Here is a 20,967-nt window from a genome sequence, read left to right on the forward strand (position 1 = left end):
TTTTTCTAAAGTGCAAAAACATACCCTCCATAAGGCTTTAGAACTGCACTGACTTTCAAGCATTACCACAAGCATAGAAATAGCCTCAGAGTACTGCGTAACGTTTGAATAAATATTTGAAAATAGTGAGTGCGTTTAAAATAGTGAGTGCGGAACACACTTGATAGTACATGTTGCAAATCCAGCAACCTACAAATTATATATACAATCCACTACAAAGAAATAATCATTTGAAGAGAACTGAGACACTACATCAGTGCTCATGAAACTGAAGACATCACAAAGCAGTAAAATAATCAAAAGGAGTTATAAGATTAAAACTTTTGTTCTTTTGTACAAGACAGAAGTAACACCACAATTCATATAATTTGTTGCTGTAATAGCTGTAAATTTATTTATATTAAAACTTGCCTCATTATGTGTCCTGTGGTTATACAACATATTTCACTAAGCATGCATTTCATAATAAAATATTTTTAAATCACAGGAAAGTTTATATATATATATATATATATATATATATATATATATATATATATATATATATATATATATCCACTGGAATAATTCCACAGTTTTCCTATTGTCCTTAAAGGCACTGAAAGCACAAGGAACTCTCTCTATCTATTCTGGGAAGGAACAAATCAAGACTTAAGCTCCAAGACTTAAGCAGACATTATCCCCCGCAGCTGGAGTGGAGTGACACAACAGCCGCTTCCCTCTGGCATAATGACAAGATCCTGATCACCAGTGTCACTGTCACAAAACCCCTTTCCCTGAGCGAACATCTGACTAAATATGAGTCACGTCCAATGTGCTTTTTTATTCAGAACAACTACAGCATATGGATCATGTTGTATTAAACGTCATGGAAAAAAACCTCTAAGCACTGTTCTGATCAAGGACACTGTATGTGCTGTGAAAATGCAATAACACCAGCTACACCAAACAAAGAGGTTTCTCAAAATGAAGCTGAGAAAAAATTTTTTCAAAGTTTTAGAATATTCAGGTTTTCTATTACTAATTACTACTATAGTTTACTATTCTTAATGGTCTGCAAACTGTTAAAATATTATAACTCAGATTTTTAAGAAACCTGAAAGGGTCGCAGATTTATGCATCACTGCACCTTTTATACATACGGAAATAGCACACAGGCCTCCATAAGCAGCAGGACACTGGCAAGACTGAACGAAAAAGCTGTTAACAGCTTGGGATCGCCACATGGCAAAGCTGCTCTAGCGCCTCAGCAGCTAATTAGCAGCCTTCACCCATTACTGTGAGAACAACTGAATAATTGACATCAGCGTGTTTGGCCAGAGATGCATGATTGAACATATTTGAAACCGATTTTAGTCTTCAAGGCAGTTTATATTAATCTTAGCATGAATGAATGAATGAATGAATGATGCCCTAGCAGCTTCACTCTTCAAGTCTGAAAAGCAGACAAGCTGTGCAAATATTTGCATTCAGCTCCTTATGATAAACGGCCACACGGCTGTCACTACTTAGAATTACTTTAGCCAGACACGTCTAAACAATATCAAATGATTAACTTTGTGATTCCAGATTCTATGATACCACTAACATATAGGAACTAACACACACCACTAACTCCTCAAAAATAAACTTTTTATTTTTTAACTTGGCAAAAAAGGTCTTCCTGTTGAATGGTTCATCTGATTAACTTTAATACATATAAACATTCAAATAACTCACTCATTATGTCTGTACAATCAGATTGTAGACTTAGTAGTTCCACCTACAAAAGGTTTAGAGTGAATATAAAGAGATTAATCATCTTTTCTACAGTCTTAATAAATATTATATAAATATAATAACTCAAACGCTAGTGAGACAGAGAGAAAAAAAATACATTTAAGGCAACAGAAGCACACATTAAATTTTCATCACAGGATCTTGTAACACGAACGAGCCACGCTGTTCTCTCTTTCTGAAGGAGAATCACTGTGCTTCATTCAATCATACAATAGTCCAGTAGATAATGTATGCAATGCTCAAGATAACAGGTCAAAATAGGTCATTCAGAAAAATGCTTCCTTTTTTTTGCTACAAGAAGCAAGCAGTGTTGTGTCCTTTGTTTGCCGCAATGAGTTGAAAAGTTAAAGCAGACTGAAATTTAAATACGTTCCCCAGTCATAGACACATTTAGAAAACAATGGCATCAGTTATGTGGGCGAGCTCTTTTTTTCAAGGCCAGTTTTACTGCAGCTTTTAGAGAGCTTGCAACAGCCAAGAGGTTATTCCTAATAACTGAGACAGCATTTTTTACTGTTTAATTGCAACAGATGTAATTAAATTATGTTTTAGTGATGCTATTAGAAATTAACGAATCTGACACTAAGTACTGGTTTTCAGACAGATAACGGCCTGAAACACTGGATCATTACTGGATTGGATTAGGCTTTTTTTTCCCCCACATGGCATGAATGTAGCACTGGGCACATTATGGTCACATTATGGTCACATTCTGGTTACATTAAAATTACTGTTTGAATCAGTTACATTTATAGCCACCCTAACTTTTATAAAACGTTTTATAATTATTGCATGCTATTTAGGATCACTATTTTGAGTCAGCAGACTGATAAAAGTGAGAAAACAGCAGTGCTACATTCTTTCAGTGAACAGGAGGAAGATGAAAACCTCACTTCAAATCTGAATTAGGACTAACCAGATGATAGACTCTTTTTTCCATTACGTACAGTATCATTACCAAAGACTGATGGTTTCAGAAGTAGGTTGATGTTATTTACAAAAATTGTGTGGTGTCTAAAAGAGTATCTTCAGAAAAACGTTCATTCTCAAGCCTTGTACGATTACGAGCAACCAAAGAGCACAGCAGCAACCAAAAGCCACTGAGCTAGCTTCTGCCAGCCATTTATAACTCTGTTGTAGCTGACTGCTAGCGACTAACATTAGCTATCTACTGACAGTGAGCAATGAGCTCAAAATGTTTACTCACTTCGTCTACTGTGTAACAGCAGCAAAATGAATATAGGGATCCAATCAGTGTCCCTTAACACAACAGTATACACTCATCGTCCACTTTATTAGGAACACGTTTTGTGCTTTTATGCTTTTTTAAAAAGTGCTTATTTGAGTTACTACAGACTTCCTATATTAACAGACCAGTCTGGTCATTCTCCTCTGATCACTTTCATCAACAAGGTGTTTCAGCCTGCAGACCTTCTGCACACAGGATGTTTTTTGTTTTTCGCACCATTCTGTGTAAACTCTAGAGACTGTTGTGTGTGAAAATCAGCAGTTTCCAGAAGTTTCTGAAATAGTCAAACCAGCCCATCTGGCACCAACAACCATGCCACAGTTAAAGTCAAAGAGATCACACTTTTCCCCCATTCTGATGTTTGATTTGAACATTAACTGAAGCTCTTGACCTGTATATGCATGATTTTATGCATTGTGCTGCTGCCACATGATTCACTGATTGGATAACTGCATAAATGAGCAAGCGTGCAGGTGTTCCTAATAAAGTGATTTGAGTGTACCGTATGTGACATCTCCAGACTTGCTATTCAAAGCACTACAATGCTAGCTGCTAGTTTCTATTAGCATAGTAAACAACCTCGGGGTTGACAATTGTGTGAATGAATCTGATATTAGCCAACAATTTTCTTCTTTTTTAGGCTTATTAGTTTATATTAAGCACAGTCCCTTGTGGTCTAACAGCTAAGCATCCTGTGCTCTCACTGCTGCAGCCTGGGTTCAATTCCTGGGCAGGGACCCAACCCAGCCACTGGGAGTGTACTCTCAGTGCCTGTCCCAAACCTGGAAAAAACGGGAGGGTTGTGTCAGTAACAGCATCTGTGCCAAATCAAACATGCGGGCCAATGATCTGCTGCGGCGACCCCTAACGGGAGCAGACGAAAGAACAACAAAAAGTTTATATTAAGGACACAATTAGCTGACAAATACAGTGTTGACCTGGGCATTGTCATAGCAACACCTCTCAAAAAAGTGCAGTGGATTTAAACAAGCTGCTTTCATCACTTTGTGGTGAAAAGTAGTTAAAAATAACCATCCCACCATAGGGGTGGGTCTGTTGTGGGCAAAAATATCATATGACGATTCTCAAAGGCATTTCTATGAAACATGATATGTATCATGATATATAGGTTTGCTCACAAACTACCAGCAACACAGTAGTTTTGCAATAAAAACAATCTTTGACTCTTTGATGATTTATGCAATTTCTACAAAATAAAATAATGTTTTTTTCAATAAATATAAAAAATATGTAACCCTGAAAAGCAGAAAAAAAAACCTATAAAAATGATTTTCGAGATTAAATACAAACATTTCACCATCAGATCAGCTGCTTCCAGTCTGTAATGTATTTTTTAAACAATTTACAAAATTCTAAAAAGATATCACAATATCCACAATCTGTCTGAATACTGTACAAAGATTTATACTAATTTGTATGGATATAAGAACACAAGGTCCGTATTTTCCCTTCAGCAGACGATATTTGAATATCACTAACAGTAAACAGGTTTGACCAGTACAAAGTGGAGCTAGTTTGCCTTCCTAAAAAGTGTAACAAAAAAGCACTGTCACATCATAAGGAAAGCTATTAGCCATGCTGCCACATCTGCTTATACAATAGGCAAACACTTTCTTCACTGAAATACTGTCACGCTTCTGTCTTTGCATACATTCAAAGAATACACTGCCTCCAAATTGTCAAATATATTCCTTCAGTCAAGACATGTTCACTGCTCTGCACATTTTATCATTAAGCAAAAGCTGTTTATTGTGCTATGATTTACATTTTTGATCAAATCATAATACACTTGACATGCAGTTAATAGTATTAAATGCACTAATAAAATGTAACAGTTTTTGGAAAATATAGATTCATACAAATCAATCTAAAAAGAAACTAAAAATATTGAAACAAAATTTCAGAAAAAAATGCACTTGATAGGGCACAACAAAAGGGAAAATGTCTGTGATGACAGTCAATATACTGCATCTGGTCAAACACTTCACACTGGACAGCTTTGGACATTTGAAAGCAATGCTCTACTATCTACACTCGGTGATGAACATGACACAAAAACAAACTATACTCGGCAGTTCTGCACAACTAGAACATGAACCTGAGAAAGAACGCTTTCTAAACATGAAATCCATACTAGCTAGCAATCTCCTCTTGTTCTGCTTATCAGGTTTGACATACAGGCAGCCATGCATGCCAGAAAATAACAAAACAGTATTTATCAGTCTTAGTACTGCAGTAGTGGGTTAATTGGCTGAAGACTGAACAGTTATGAATTCTTATTCTCAGCTAGAATACTAAATCTCCTCAACTATTAAAGTTATCTAGTGGCCTGAAAACAATAACTTTCAATGGCCTCCATTACTGCTGTCAAGACATTCATTATCACCTCCTATGCATCAGATTGGGTTCCTAGTACTTTACATTGATACCTTGACATGTTCTTGAGAATCTCTTCCTTGATTTTGTCAGTGGCATTACCAGCATAACAAAGTAACACTTTTTGCTACATTTTTAGATGCACTTGACATCATATATAATAAATCCCATATCTAAATACAGCTTTTAAAAACATCTGCACTCATTCTGTCATTACATATGTCAGACTTTGAAAAATGCACTGAGTGAATTGCTGCTGTGAAATCCGGCTCAAACTGACAAATGGCTCATCACCAAATTTTTTACATTAGTTAAAGTGAATGAAAGGCCCTTGGACAGTCTTTGAGAATATCTGCATTCAGTAACTTTATTGTGACTGTTAGCATAAGGGATTCAGCAAAAGTTATTCTGAATAGAACCAGGAACTTTGCAGTGAACAGCCACTTGCTATTAATGAAAGATTTCTATCTAGTTCCTCCAGTGAAAAGATGACAGACAGAACATGCAAATGTCCTGGATTGCTGGGAACAAAATGCCAAAACCACGAGATACACAAGAAAGACATAACAATAGAGCATGTAAATATTTAACAAACACAACAAACTGTGTGTGAGAGTCAGCAATGGCCCTTACACATCAAAAACGCACAGTCTCATTCTCTTTGTAAGTTGGAATTGAATGTGACTGCTCATCTTACATGTGTGTTGAAACTAGCATGATAATGTTTACAATGACCGGTTTCACAAAAAAAATATTGTGGAGCTTGGCCTCAGCAAAAGAAAGAAAGTCAGAAAAAAAAATTCTCAGATAAATGACAAAAAGTCCAACATATAAATTCAAAAATATATTTCACAGCAGAAGTATGTAGAACTACTTTTTTCTAACTCAGTCTCTTTCTGATAGACTTTTATGTCTCTGAAGTCATTTAAAAGACAATTTGACACAGGGCAGCCACTAGCACAGCAATACGGAATAACAAAAACGTGTGAATGCATTTACAAATGTTTTAGAGGAATAGATAAAACATACAAACAATGCCTTTTAAGGCTACACTGTTACTGACACAATTAAATAATTATGTGCAATAAATGTGCAAAATAATAAATCTGTTTATCATATCACACTATTTAAGAACATACCAATTCTTGCAGCTGAAACTGTTGATTCTGAAACTGAGGGCATGCAACATGGAAGCTTCATATAGCTTAATGACGGATCTGGGACGTTTTTCCTCCATGTTCGACTCTGGCCTCAGCAGTGTCCAAAAATGAGTCTGGATTGGACTCTTTGAGCTGGAATGGGACTGGATAGTGATGTTCAACCCACAGCTCCAAAAGAGCACTTGTACACACCACTGCCCATGACAGAATTCACTGCTACAGTGCAAGCATTGTATTTACTTTTTATTTAGCTTTAAATGCTAAAAAAAAAAAAAGACCTGTGGGAGGAATCCTTTTGGGCAGGGGGTGGGAGTGGGATTTTAAAAAACCCACACACCTCTACACTTCAAGCAAAGTGATATCAAAGTGTTAATGGTCCATTAAAAGAAATTTAAAAAGATCTTTCACAGTGCACTGTGCACTTGACTGTTGAATTGACTTCATCTAGTCTGAAATATTTACATACGTACATTTAGCCTATTTGCCTGCATCTCCTTACCATCTGCCACACTGTTTTTTCCACCGCGCAACTAGACGACAGCTCCCCTCGGCGGTAACAAGCGAGTTTATTAGTCAACTAGCTTATGCAGCCCCTAGTCTGCAGTGACAGTAGCATTGTCTGCTTCAGATAGCACTTTTTATTTCAGTCTGGCAATCAAAAACACTACTTTTATTTAAGTGTGTGCTTTGCCCACACTTGACACCACAAAAGGGCTTAATATTTATCAGGCAAGAAATTAGGGCAGGGAAAAATGCTCAGTGCATGACATCCCAAGGACTGGGTTTAAGAACCATTGACTTGGAGTAAAAAATGTGCTAGACAAAGATGGAGAGGAAACAAAGTGAGAAAAGCCATTTTTCATGCAAATGTCGCAGGTAAGCTTTGCTTTCAAGGGTTCGTTCCTGAGTTTCTACAGTAATTATCACTTGTAAACATACCATGCAAACATATTATGCTCTTATCATGTAAAGAGGCAGGACTTCAAACACAGGCAAGCATATGGTCAAATATTGACAAGCTCTCTCTGTATCAATATTGATGTAAATTCATGTAAATCCATTCATCAATCTGCAGAGATGGCAGATCTACAGTCTTTCTCTCACCATTACAGAGAACAGTACAGAAAGAAATCCAATGAAATATGTCAATAGGTGTAAAGAGAAACAATTAAGTGTGCAGAGTGTATGACTGATGATGTGAGGGTGGTGAGTCTGAGATGAGGGGGTGGTGAAATGATGATGATGATGATGATGATGATGAGGCACAAAGCACACAGCACCTACTGCACTTGTGCTCTATGTGTACATCCATATTTATGTGTGGCTTTATACTCTTGGGCCTTGTATCATTACTTGCTGTCAGAAACAATTATAATGTGAATGGCTATGATAAATCCGAGACAGCACTACCCATTCTGCAGATCAGGTAAACACCATACATATTAAATATTAAAGAAAGCACAACAATTATAAATGAAACAGGGGAAAAAAAACAACCTCTCACAGAGGCACTTTTTACTGATCTGATTGTGAAGCTCTAATGGCTGAAAGTCAAATAGGTGACAAACCCAGCTGTGTTTATCTTTGTATGCAATTTTAATGTGCTACAGAGCAGTATAGAAAACAATAAAGACACCTAAAAAAAGGCAGACCAGCAATAAATAAATAAATAAATAAAATGAATACTCCTCCAACGAATGTACGAATGTCAGCCATAACTTTACAACTACCTGCCTAATATTGTGTAGGACCCCCTTTTGCTGCCAAAACAGCTCTGATCCGTCGAGGCATGGACTCCACAAGATCTCTGAAGGTGTGCTGTGGTATCTGGCACCAAGACGTTAGCAGCTGATCCTTTAAGTCCTGTAAGTTGCAAGATGGGACGTCCATGGATCGGATTTGCTTTTCCAGCACATCCCACAGATGCTCGATCGGATTGAGTTATGGGGAATTTGGAGGCCAAGTCAACACCTTCAACTCCTTGTCATGTTCCTCAAACCATTCCTGAACAATTTTTGCAGTTTGGCAGGGTGCATTATCCTGGGTGGTGAAGTGGTGTACTTGGTCTACAGCAATATTTAGGTAGGTGGTACATGTCAAAGTAACATCCACATGAATGCCAGGACCCAAGGTTTCCCAGCAGAACATTGCCCAAGGTATCACGCTGCCTCTGCCGGCTTGCCTTCTTCCCATAGTGAATCCTAGTGCCATCTCTTCCCCAGGTAAGAAACGCACGTGCACCCGGCCATCCATATGGTGTAAAAGAAAATGTGATTCATCAGACAAGGCCACCTTCTTCCTTTGCTCCATGGTCCAGTTCTTGTGCTCACATACCCATTGTAGGCACTTTTGGCAGTGGACAGGGGTCAGCATGAGCACTCTGACTGGTCTGCAGCTATTCAGCCCCATACATGGCAAACTGCGATGCACTGTGTGTTCTGAAACCTTCTTATCATAGCCAGCAATAACCTTTTCAGCAATTTGTGCTACAGTAGCTCTTCGGTGAGATCGGACCAGATGGGATAGCCTTTGCTCCCCACACGCATCAATGAGCCTTGGGCACCCATGACCCTGAAGCTGGTTCACCGGTTGTCCTTTCTTGGACCACTTTTGGTAGGTACTAACCACTGCATACTGGGAAAAGACCTGCAGTTTTGGAAATGACCTGACCCAATCGTCTAGCTGTCACAATTTGGCCCTTGTCAAAGTTGCTCAGATCCTTATGCTTGCCCAGTTTTCCTGCTTCCAACACCTCAATTTTGAGAACTGACTGTTCACTTGCTGACTAATATATCCCACCCCTTGACACATACCATTGTAATGATATAATCAATGTTATTCAGTTCACCTGTCAGTAGTTTTAATGTTATGGGTGATTGGTGTATTTGACTCTAGCCTTATGTCCTTCAGCCCGCGGCCCAGAAATCAATTGAAGTCTGCCATTTTTAAGGATGCATCAGTTGTTTAAACATACTCAGAGGAATCAGGGAATGAGGAGATGTTTCCTATGTGAAGGCTGGGGTGGTGTAAGGATATGGTATAAACAATCCTTTTCTCATTTCCTCATATGAAGGTGCAGAGATGGGAGAAAGGCAAACAAGGAAATGAAAGGCAGAGGTGTAAAGGAAAACACCCTAGGACTATCAAAACTAGGTCCTGAAGGGCCACAGCACTATAGATATTTGTGTTTTCCCTTTTCAAACACACCCAGCCCATGAAAGCTTTGGTAATTAACTGATGAGCTGAACTGGGTGCTGTAGAGACTTAAGTCTGACACTACTCGGACAGAAAAAATATATATTGTGAGAATTCATTCTGGTGATTGATCCCCCAGTGCTCCTTGCCTTCATGTTTCATGCTTGCTTTCAGTTTTCTGGATGGTTACCTACTGTACATCCTGTCTCTGTCACTAACTGATCTGTATCCTCTGCCTGATGTGTATACTTTAGCATGTGTATAGTTAAATACATTTTACAAGGCTGCGTGATCTGTATCTGTCTCATCTTACAACATTACACCACATTGTTGGATTCAAGATGACTTCTGTAAATAGCTTTTTTAAAGTATTTTAATTATTAAAAATAATTTGAAAAGGGAACATTCAAGCGATTCATATGCACGTTTAAAACGTAATTATAATTACATAAAAAAACCTTTAATCATTTGTATTTGAATTCTTATAAACATCATGTACTGTAGTGTCAACTTTTGAGATGTTTGAAGCACTTGTACATTTGATCACTGATCCATCAATACAATCTATACATAGGTGACACACATTTACAGTTACATCACAAATACCCAAGGGACTGGCACACAGGACTTTTAATGCTGTTTTAGTTCTGGTTGACCTTGAGAGAACTCTTTGTTTGTGTTTTATGCTAATTAAGAACCGTAGCAGTGCATAGCAGTCCAAGTGTCATTCCATAATCCAACACAGTTCCAGGCCTATAACACGTATTATAAAATAAAACTGCAGCACCTAAGACAGTGTGCACATTGAGTCACTGCATAACACTGCAGTGGTTTGGTTTATTATTCTCAAATAATACAGTATTTGTTCACATTTCTATATAGAGAACAGACACCTTGGTACCAGAAAGCTGATGGAAAAACTGCATTCTTTAGCTGGTGATATGATTAAGACTGCACATGATACAATAAAACCTAAAATTTTATTTTACAAAATGTTGTCATGTTTGTATGATATTCCTATGATATTTTTATTTATTATAATTAATATGGAAATGCGTAACGTTTTTCACATATTCCCAGTACAGATCAAGCCATGTCGCACACAGGCATGGAGCAAATCGGGTGGTGATGGACCCTCCACCCAACCCCCATACCACAGGATACACGTCTGCTAAATCAATCAGCATTTGCTTGACGTTCACCACCACAGATACGTGGGCAGTGTAATTAAGAATTGGAAGGTGTGCACACTGGCTCCCCTGGAAACCCCTGTGAACTATGATTACCCATAAGCCCCTTCTTGGTGTCTTTACACAAATATTTTTAGGTGCGTCTTCACAGGAAGCATGATTGTGTACTCAATGGAACATAAAGAGATGAAAAGACCAAGGAAAGTGCTTTTAGGAGGTTTTACAAAATAAAAAGTCCTTGGTTGCTAAGATACAGGAAGCACAGGTCTGGATTTAGACAGGTAGAAGGTTTACAAGTAGAACTTTTATTGAAAGTAAAGTCACGCCCACTGCTGCATCATTAAAACAGATTCCACGCCTTTTAGAAGGTCTAAGGCTAAACAACTCGACTTGATATGTCAGGGTGCTTTCACATATTCAGTGTTTAGTTCATCTGAATGAAACCCTTGTGTGTTTCCCCCTTGGTGTGGTTCATTTAGGCAGATCAGAACACAGGACCAAAACAAATAGCCTTAGACTCTGAGCTAGTTGTTCTCAATTTGATTCCAAGCGAACTCTAGAGTGGTTCGATTCCAGTGAGAAAGTGATCCGACCCTGAATCAACACAACAGCAAGAAGTGAACCAAATATTCAGTGTATTTTAGGTTGCAGATTTTTGTGCGAGGTACAAACCAAGCCAAAGGACAGAGCTGTAATGCTGCAGAAACATAATGAATATTTTGACTGATGAAAAGAAGAGAAAATAAATGGGTGACACATTCAGTGTTTTTAAGCTAGTACCTAATAATTTATTGAGCATTAGCTCTGTGTTCTTTGTGCTTTAGTGATTTTTGCAATTTTTTTGAGAACTTGGTAAAGGTTTGTTTATGTTTTTACATCACCATGTTTCCGAACAATGAATTAAAGAGGTTCACAAGTACGTTTTTAGATGTACATGCCCCTCAGCCAACATTTTTTTTTCCTTTTTCGTTAATTATGCACACTGTTAAATTACACCAGAACAAATAGCAAATGAGCAAAAATCCATTTCGAACTCAGCAATCCATACATCACTGTTACTTTCAAATGACACTGGAGACTGGAGATATCAAGTACTAAGCTTGAGTGGCAAAAGAGCTTCAAGAAATAACACAAGTAAAACGACACAGACACTACTACTAAACATTCAAACTGCCCTGGCGAACTGAAAACCTTGCAGACGTTACCTACCACGCCAAAGACCGTGAACTTCATTTCCTCTTTCACAGACTCCAAGACCTTCCAGACCAGTCATCCTCAACACGAGCATGACACAGGGTTAAAAGGGGGTGTGAAACATGCAGTAAGGTCACACATTTGCTCTTTGACTTCAGAATTCTCCCAGGATGATATTTTATTTAGTAAACTGCTCTGCTGAGCACGTAATCAGTCCAGCTTGGAGGAGACTCACTCATTCCACTGGCAGACTGAATCTCAAAGGCAAATAAATAAAAGGACTTTCGAGAAAGGACATCTGTTTTAAATTCCACCGAGTCGCTCCAATGTGCCTTATGGTGGGGGACAATTCAATTACAGCAGCCACACAACTTGTTACAGCTGGAGGCGTGCCAAGCAAGACACTATCCACCTCTTCAGCTCTCCTCCGGAAGAGGAAACCATGCTAGCTCCACTAGGTGGGTCCCTTAGCCCTCATCCACCTTTAACACAGCCCATGAGTGAGACAGAGCCTTTACATTCATATAGTCAGAGTTCTGCTTATTTCTAAATTGCTGAAAGGGATACTTCTGGCTCACTCTTTTTTCTCTTATACACAGCTTCCATTTGGTAGGCAGACCCCTATTACAATCACCAGAAAAAAACAAAAATGTTCAAATAAGAACCGAGTACAGTGAAGTAGAACAAACTTAACAAACTGCCCAATCCTAAATAGTGACAAGATTGCAGTCTTTATGCAGACATACTGTATATATGGACCAAAGCTGCATTTGGTGTTACATCAGTAAGGTTAGAGTGCCAAACATGGCCAGGTAGCACCAGCTGTCTTCTCTCCTCTTCCAGACAGCGAGGAATCAAAGTACACAGCCTACTGAATGCTAGTCATCTCCATTTAATTATGAGGGCACTCCTAATGGAAGCGTCATCGCAGGATCTCATAAACCCAGCCCTCGACTAGAGAGTCCTGCTGGGAGTCAAGTAAACAGAGCGATCTGATATGCTAAAGACAACAGCATTGTGTGCAAAGAGCAACAAACACAGTGGCTCGTTCCCACACATCCCATTTAAACAGACCATGCTGTCAGTGAAAATTTACTGGCATAACTTTTAGTGGCAAAGGGAGTTTAAAAAAAAAATCTCTTCATTATGCCAAAAATAGCAAATGCAAAAATATCATTTAAAGTAGCCTTGCTGATCTTTGATTACACATTGATAATCATTCTTAAAATATATCTAAGGAAAGGAAAAAAGATTTATTTTGCATTTATGCATATCTCTGCTCTAAAACTGCGAAGGCAAATGTGAGGAATCTAGGGTTTCACCCACTCGTGGCTATGCTAGGCTACAAACCCCCTAGATGCAGGATGCACTGTAGTTACTGGAACTGTAGAGTTTCAGGTTCTCAAACCTCCAGAACCTGCACAGTTTCAACACCACTGATTCTAGCCCCCACATGACATTTCTTCCTCTGCATACAATGTTAAAAGGAAAAACACAGAAATACCAGCAGTTACAAAAGTGGGATAAAATGACTCATTTAAATAAAGCACAGGAAAAATGTAATCACACATGGGTTTAAAAGAAGTAGGGAAACTCCAAAAACAGCAACCATTCAGCTAAACTGTCTCAAGCACTATCACTAAAATAGCTGAGGAAAAATGTCTCCGTGACTGTCCTGTGCTCTGTAATTAGCAACTAAAATTTTAGCATAGTCAGGAAATTTCAATAATTTTGCAAATGCAAAATTATCTTATGACAATTTGCATTGTCATAATACTGTTTGAGTTTACTGCACAGACTGTTACAACATGAGCCAAACATGGTGGATATTCATTCATGGAAAAACTATCATTTGTAGCATGAAAGTCAACCGTGTCCTACCATGTAGTTTCAGAATTCTTTAGCAAAAGTTCCTCTTAGCAGTTTCGTATATAGTTTTTAAGGAGAAACTCATAAGCCCTTTTTCAAACTGGATTCGTTTTACATGGGAAGGTTCAATGCAATAATTACCAGTCTGTCTTTGGGATTTTAGTCTCATCCAAATCCATCATGTCAGTAATTCGTACAGACAACACATATGCTAATTACACCTACTTTAAAAAGATCTTTAGAATTAACATAGGGTAATATATACTCAGGCCTCCCTCTCCTGAGATTTTCAAGCATTACATTCTCTAGAGTTTACATAGAGGGGTGTGAAAATAACACTCTGTGAACAGCAGTTCTGCAGGCAGAAACATCTTGTTGATGTGAGAGGTCAGAGGAGAGTGACTAGACCAGCTTTAGCTGGCAGGAAGGCTATGGTAACGCAGATAACCACTCTTTACAACCATGATGAGCACAAAAGTAGCTCAGAACACAACACATCGAACTTTAAGGCAGTTGGGCTATGAGAGCAGAAGACCACATCAGGTACCACTCCTGTCAGACAAGAACAGGAATCAGAGGCTACAGTGGGCACAGGTTCACTGAAATTGGACAGTTAAAGATTGGAAAAATGTCACCTAGTCTTTTTCCAATCTTGAACTGTCCAGTTTTAGTGACAGTGGATAGATGTGTGTGAAAATCCCAACACATCAGCAGTTTTTGAAATACTCAAACCAGCCAATCTGGCACCAACAATCATGCCATGGTCAAAGTCACTGAGATCACACTGACCTGTATCTGCATGATTTTTAGCACTGGCCTGCATGAGGCAATCATGTTGGTAAAGATTATTTTTCTTCCTTAAGAGACACTCCAGGAGGCACTCTTTTCCTATTAGCCGAGTTTTTATTTATTTATTTATTTATTTATTTATTTAATGGTTTTAGGAAAGTTTCTGGCACAGGTAAAGCCCACATGCATGTTATGGGCATGCAGACTACTAATGGTCATGTGCAACTTGTGCAGCCACATGCACTACAACAAGTGGTTATAATGAAGGTCAAAATAATCACGTTCTACTAATAGGTACACTATTAATAAAGCTGTGATTTATAAGAAATCTGTGATTTATGGAAATATCACTTATCATGTGAGAATCAATTATAATTACTTCAGATGTCCTCCAGCATTACATAACAGACATACATATACCATATGGCCAAAAGTTTGTGGACACCTGACCATCACACCCATATGCGAGCCTTCCCCAAAATGTTGCCATAAAGTTGGAAGCACACAATTGTATAGGATGTCTTTGTATGCTGTAGCATTACAATTTCCCTTCACTACATTTGGCTGTCAGTAGTCAGGTGTCCACATACTTTTGGCCATATAGTGCATGTAATACGGAAATTTGATCCCATCCAAATTGTACTTATTGTACTCTTCATGGTAAGATAAGATTCTTTGTGAAGATGGCCTCAGATATGTAACCGCTTACAAGCATCTGCTGCTCTCCTCTACTACCCTTACTATCCTTACCACTGTACTGTGCGTGTGCAGGACTTTGGAATGAAGGGAAGGGGTAGCCTCCTTTTGCAGCTAAACCCGGACGGAAGTTTGCAAGTACTGCTAATACTACCTACAGCAACATCGATACGAGGAGTATGAGCATTAACACCTCAGAGGTCACATTGTGCTCAGTCATCCTGTAAGATTTAGCTTTCCAATAGGCTGTCTATCAAAGCAAGAATGTTTATTAAATAATTTAACCTAAGCAAAGTCAGGCAAAGTCTATACAACCAATCCCATGCTAATTCACAAAAGGTCATTTTCAAAGGCTCACCTGACACTGTTTTCTACACTCTTAGAAAATACAACAGAAAACACTATGAAGACGAACAAGAAGGCGGCGGCTTTATTTGTCACATATACATACAGTACAGTGAAGTTCTTTTCTTCGCATATCCCAGCTTGTTAGGAAGCTAGGGTCAGAGCGCAGGGTCACAAACGATGCGCTCATAGGGTTCTACATAGAACCATCAAGGGTTCTGCCAGAGAGACAAACCAAAGACATTTACGGATTCTAGTGTAGATGTTGCTTCACTTAATACATCATGCATACGGGGCATCAAACTATGTGCTCATACCAGCAATACTATGCAATAACTCAAGAAGCCAAACATTTAGGAAAACCTCTTCCCACTCACTCAATATCCTAGTCATATAAAGAATTTAGAACTTGGCACATGTGCAATAAACCCTCACCTTTGTGGCTTGACATTTTATATTGCCATACATTTTGTTTTATTATGATCAATCATGAATCAGTCGGTTAATAGCAGAGCATGCCACTGTTAGTCTTGATCAATCACTTGAATGGTGTCTCTGTAGTGAGGCCATATAATCACGTCGCACAGCTGCGTCACATGGAACATCCTGATGAGTTTGTTACAGTAACCTTAGCAACAGACCGGAAACAACCCCATTCAGTCACACTAATGCATAGGCTAATTACCCTTGGGTCAAGTGACCATGCATATCAATAACCAACGAGCAACTGTGACTGCTCCGTGAACGTGTTTTGCTGTGGCCTACAGTATGTTCTACTCAAAAATATCCAGCAAGGATTAGTTCAGGGGTACTGTAAGGGGGATGGAGAGATGAGGGTCATTTTAAGGGTCCTGTGTAGCCAGGGGGCCAAATGGAATATTAGAGAAAAAACAATGTCCAGGCAAACAAAAACCATCCAAGACAGAGGTCATTTTAGCCTACTGAGAAAAAAAACCAACCATGTTTCGAATCCAGATCAGAGATAACCTCAGCAAACTGTTCTACAACACAGCTGATGTCAAAATATGATGACAGCCTTGTGTCAACTTTCTACACCATCTTGTCACTTGGTATGAGAACCACTGAAAATGTTTAAAGAGTGACCCACTGATGCAAACTCGCGAGCTCACTGCCCCAGGCGGCTTCATGAGGAGAAAACTCACCTGTTTCCACAAAAACGGGTCCGACTCGTTGAGCTTCCAGGAGCCCAGCACGTGAATAGCGGCGAGCGTGAGTCCGGTGATGACGGCGGCGCGCATCCTCACAGGCAGCAGCGTGTACACGACGTGGATGAAGAACACGGTCCACCACACGCCTTCGGAGGCGCTGCGCGGCTGCACCAGCACCACGCCGACCGCCTGCACCAGCAGCACAGCCGCGATCACCACGTAGCACACCACCCACATGTGGTCCTGGTGGAAACCGGTGCGGTTGCACGCCACCATAAGCGCGAGCACGAGTGTGATGGACGCTGAAAACACGAGCACGTAAGAGAGGTGGTACGGCCCCGCGGCGCAGTGGAAGCTGAGCATGACGGCGCACACGAGCACCAGCACGGCCATTAGCATGGTCAGCGAGCTCTGGTTCAGGCGGAAGAAGTAGCGCTGGTAGAGCCTCTCCAGCTTCTCAGACTGGAACTTCTTGGACTTGAAGACGTGCATGGCGCCGCGGCAGCACGCGCCAAAGGAGAAGGCGACGTCGGGCGCGAGCGCCTCCTCCTCCGCCCTGCACTTGGACCTCGTCCGTTCCTCCAAGCCCAGCTCCACCGATTTGGGTCTCACTTCTTCATTGGCGTGACGCGGCGATGAGCGCTCATGCTTGCCGCCGCTCTCTTGCCACGCAGACTTGGACCTGAAACTGACCCGGGCCACCACGGAGCTCGTGCGTCCCGCCTGGCGCTCGGCGATCTTCTTCTCCTCCTCCTCCTCCTCCTCTTCTTCCTCCTCCCTCCTCCAGCGGCTGCTGGTGCGCGTTAGCTTTCTGTTCGACCTAGCCGAGTATGGACATCCGTTGGAGAGGGCCTCGGCTTCGGCCCAGGCCGATCTGTGCTCGTGTGCTCCCCTCAGGACCGGCGCTCCCACGCCCGGTGGACTCACACTGTTCGACCTGGACATGATTTCAGCACATGAGCTTTAAGCTTTCACCCGCCACACTTCTGCACAACAAACCACTAGCCTGTAATCTGCTCGGGATCAGGGATGTTCAGAAAAGAGGCCGCGTTTCTGTCGGCATTTGAGGATGTTTACATAAAAAAAAAACAATCATGTATATCTTAGGTTGTTTCAAATCCAGCTGATTAAAACGAAAACAATGTTTTACGTAAGCAGCTGCGACGATGTGCCCCGGAAAGTCTATTTTCATAATATCCCCAGACGCGTATTAAATGAACGGAGGAAGTTCCAGAAACAAACGCTTTAAAATAAAACTGCAAATAGGCCTAATTCAGAGACCAGAAAATAATTAATCATGCAACATTATTCATTAGGTACAGGTCCCTGCGCAACCAAAAGCATCATGGGAAATAAACCCTACAGCACAGGGAATTAGCTCTGCATGTGGTACTGGCATTCCTCGTCTTCCTGACTAGCTGGGAATATTTACTGTGAAGCTGCAATTGTGCGGTTTTTTACGCCAAAGCGGGCAGAAATGACCATACTTCCGTCGTTTCCCAGATGCCTTCCTTTGACATGTGGAACAAATAGAGCAGCCTGTCCGATCAGAGAGAGCAGCTGGGACCGGAGAGGACAGAAAAACACTCCATCGTACAGTCCGCACTGATCCATTGGTCTAGAGATCCCGAGAGAGCCGTTCACCTGCGCGAGCGGCGCTTGCCCACTAGATGGTTACATGATGGTGAGGATGAAGATGACGAGGATGATGAGGATGACTTCCCCTCATGTCCGATACCATCACGACCCACTCACGATCCCTGCTCCAACAGAGAACTGCTGGTCTGACGCACCTACACGCACGTATACAGTCCTACATAATAAGATCCTTGCGCCGTGGTGACCTCACAGCTGTCCACTGGCGAGCAAAAGCATTCGAGCTGGACGCATTTCACACACCCCTTCCATGCTCACAGCGCAGCCAAAAGCGCCAGTGCTCACACACTACCGACGCAGAGCGAGTCCGGGATCCACGATGCAGCTGCTGCTGCTAGTGTTCACTGAGCGAGCGGTGCAGCTTTTTCCGTCTAGATGAACACACACACGCGCGCGCGCTCACACACACTATTGATTATGCATCACCCTCTTTGGGTGCTTTGTATTGCCATTCAACCAAGTCTGATTTTCAAGCGCTGCCTTTCAGCCAATCAGATTGGGCGCGTGATTGACTAACTTTCCCTCTGGCTTTGCTATTGGCCAGCGCACGTGTCACACACAGAGGAGTGATCTGGCGGAGTGGGCGGCTCCTGAAAAATCCAGCTGGAGAGAAGCGTATGGCTCTGCTCGAAAACCCGTCCTATCGTGCTAGATAGTATGTGAAAATAGTAGGCATGCTGCACCACACATCACACCAGACTACTGTTTAGTGTGTTAGTATGTGTTTTTCGATAAGACCTGATGAGTGGCATTTCTCAGCGACAGGAATTCAGAGCCACAAAATCCATAAAATAACACAATCGCTAATTGTGTACATGTAATTTAGGCTGTGGCTTTTTTGGGGGGGGATTAATTGTGCAATTTTTTTGTGGTATTTTGTGCATCAATTGTATGCTTGTAATTTAGTCTGTGGCATTTTGTGCCTTAATTGTGCAGTTTTATTGTAGTTTGTGGCATTTGGTACATTAGGTGTGCAGTTTATTTAATTGTGTCCTTGTAATATAGTCTGGCATTTTGTGCATTAGTTGTGCAATTTTATTGCAGTTTGTGCATTTAATATAGTCTGTGGCATTTTTATTTTTATTTTTTTATTAATTGTGTATTTGTAATATAGTCTGTGGCATTTTTTTTAATAATTGTGTATTTGTCATTTATTCTGTGGCATTTTGTACCTTAATTGTGCAATTTTATTGTAGTGTGTGGTATTTTGTGTGTTAGTTATGTAATTGTAATATAGTCTGTGGCATTTTGTGTGTTAGTTGTGTACTTGTAATATACTCTCTATATATTTTGTGTTAATTGTGTCCTTGTAATATAGTCTGGCAATTTGTGCATTAGTTGTGCAATGTTATTGTAGTTTGTGCATTTAATATAGTCTGTGGCATTTATTTTATTTTTTTAACTAATTTTGTATTTGTAATATAGTCTGTGGCATTTTTTTGCATTAATTGTGTACACGTAGTATAGTCTGTGGCTTTTTTTTTTTTTATTAATTGTGTACTTGTAATATAGTCTGTGGAATTTTTTTTAAATTAATTTTGTATTTGTAATATAGTCTGTGGCATTTTTTGCATTGTGTACTTGTAATTTATTCTGTGGCATTTTGTGCCTTAACTGTGCAATTTTACTGTAGTTTGTGGTACTGTGTGTTAGTTATGTAATTTTAATATAGCCTGTGGCATTTTGTGTCTTAATTGTGCAATTTTACTGTAGTTTGTGGTACTGTGTGTGTTAGTTATGTAATTTTAATATAGCCTGTGGCATTTTGTGTCTTAGTTGTATAATTGTAATATCATTTGTGGCATTTTGTGTGAGTGGTTGTGTAATTGTAAGAGTTAGTGGACGTATGCAATTATGAGTCGTGATTAAAAAAAGTTTTCCAACTGCACTGAATATCCTGGCTATGAATCAAAGAACATGTTTTTTGATGTGCAGTACTTTTTTCAAGAAGCACTTCACCTCTGAGAGAAGCAGTAATTTTACTCATAACCATCCTTAGTAAAAAAATATGCTACTTTTCCTCTTCATGTTACAAACTGATCTTCCAGTTTAGTTTTTTCTTATTCATTTTTTTGGTTAAATCCTCCAGTCTTCAGTCTAATCAGATGATGATTAAACGGCTCAGGGAATGAATTTCAGTCTCCCTGAAGTGAGGCATTTCTAGAACAAATCTAAATTCAATCATGAAGGATTAAATGACAAGATATAAAGGTCTGGTAGAAACCAATCCAATACCAGAGAGCAAACCCTTTACAGTCTGGGGGAAAAAATAAATTTAG

At 39.9% G+C, this 20,967-nt stretch overlaps 1 protein-coding gene across 2 annotated transcripts in view; it reads right to left on the reverse strand.

Annotated features, from left to right (window-relative positions):
• The window catches only part of adcy5 (adenylate cyclase 5), a 69,601-nt gene extending 50,468 nt beyond the window's left edge, over nt 1-19,133 (reverse strand). For both annotated transcript variants that reach the window (XM_026912696.3, XM_026912695.3), the window contains exon 1: nt 17,027-19,133. In XM_026912696.3, coding sequence (XP_026768497.1) covers nt 17,027-17,977 — 951 coding nt within the window. In that variant the 5' untranslated portion in view covers nt 17,978-19,133. The remainder of the gene's footprint in view (nt 1-17,026) is intronic.
• Nucleotides 19,134-20,967: the final 1,834 nt, after the last annotated feature.

The sequence above is a fragment of the Pangasianodon hypophthalmus genome, chromosome 5, assembly GCF_027358585.1.
Source record: "Pangasianodon hypophthalmus isolate fPanHyp1 chromosome 5, fPanHyp1.pri, whole genome shotgun sequence".
NCBI lineage: Eukaryota > Metazoa > Chordata > Actinopteri > Siluriformes > Pangasiidae > Pangasianodon > Pangasianodon hypophthalmus.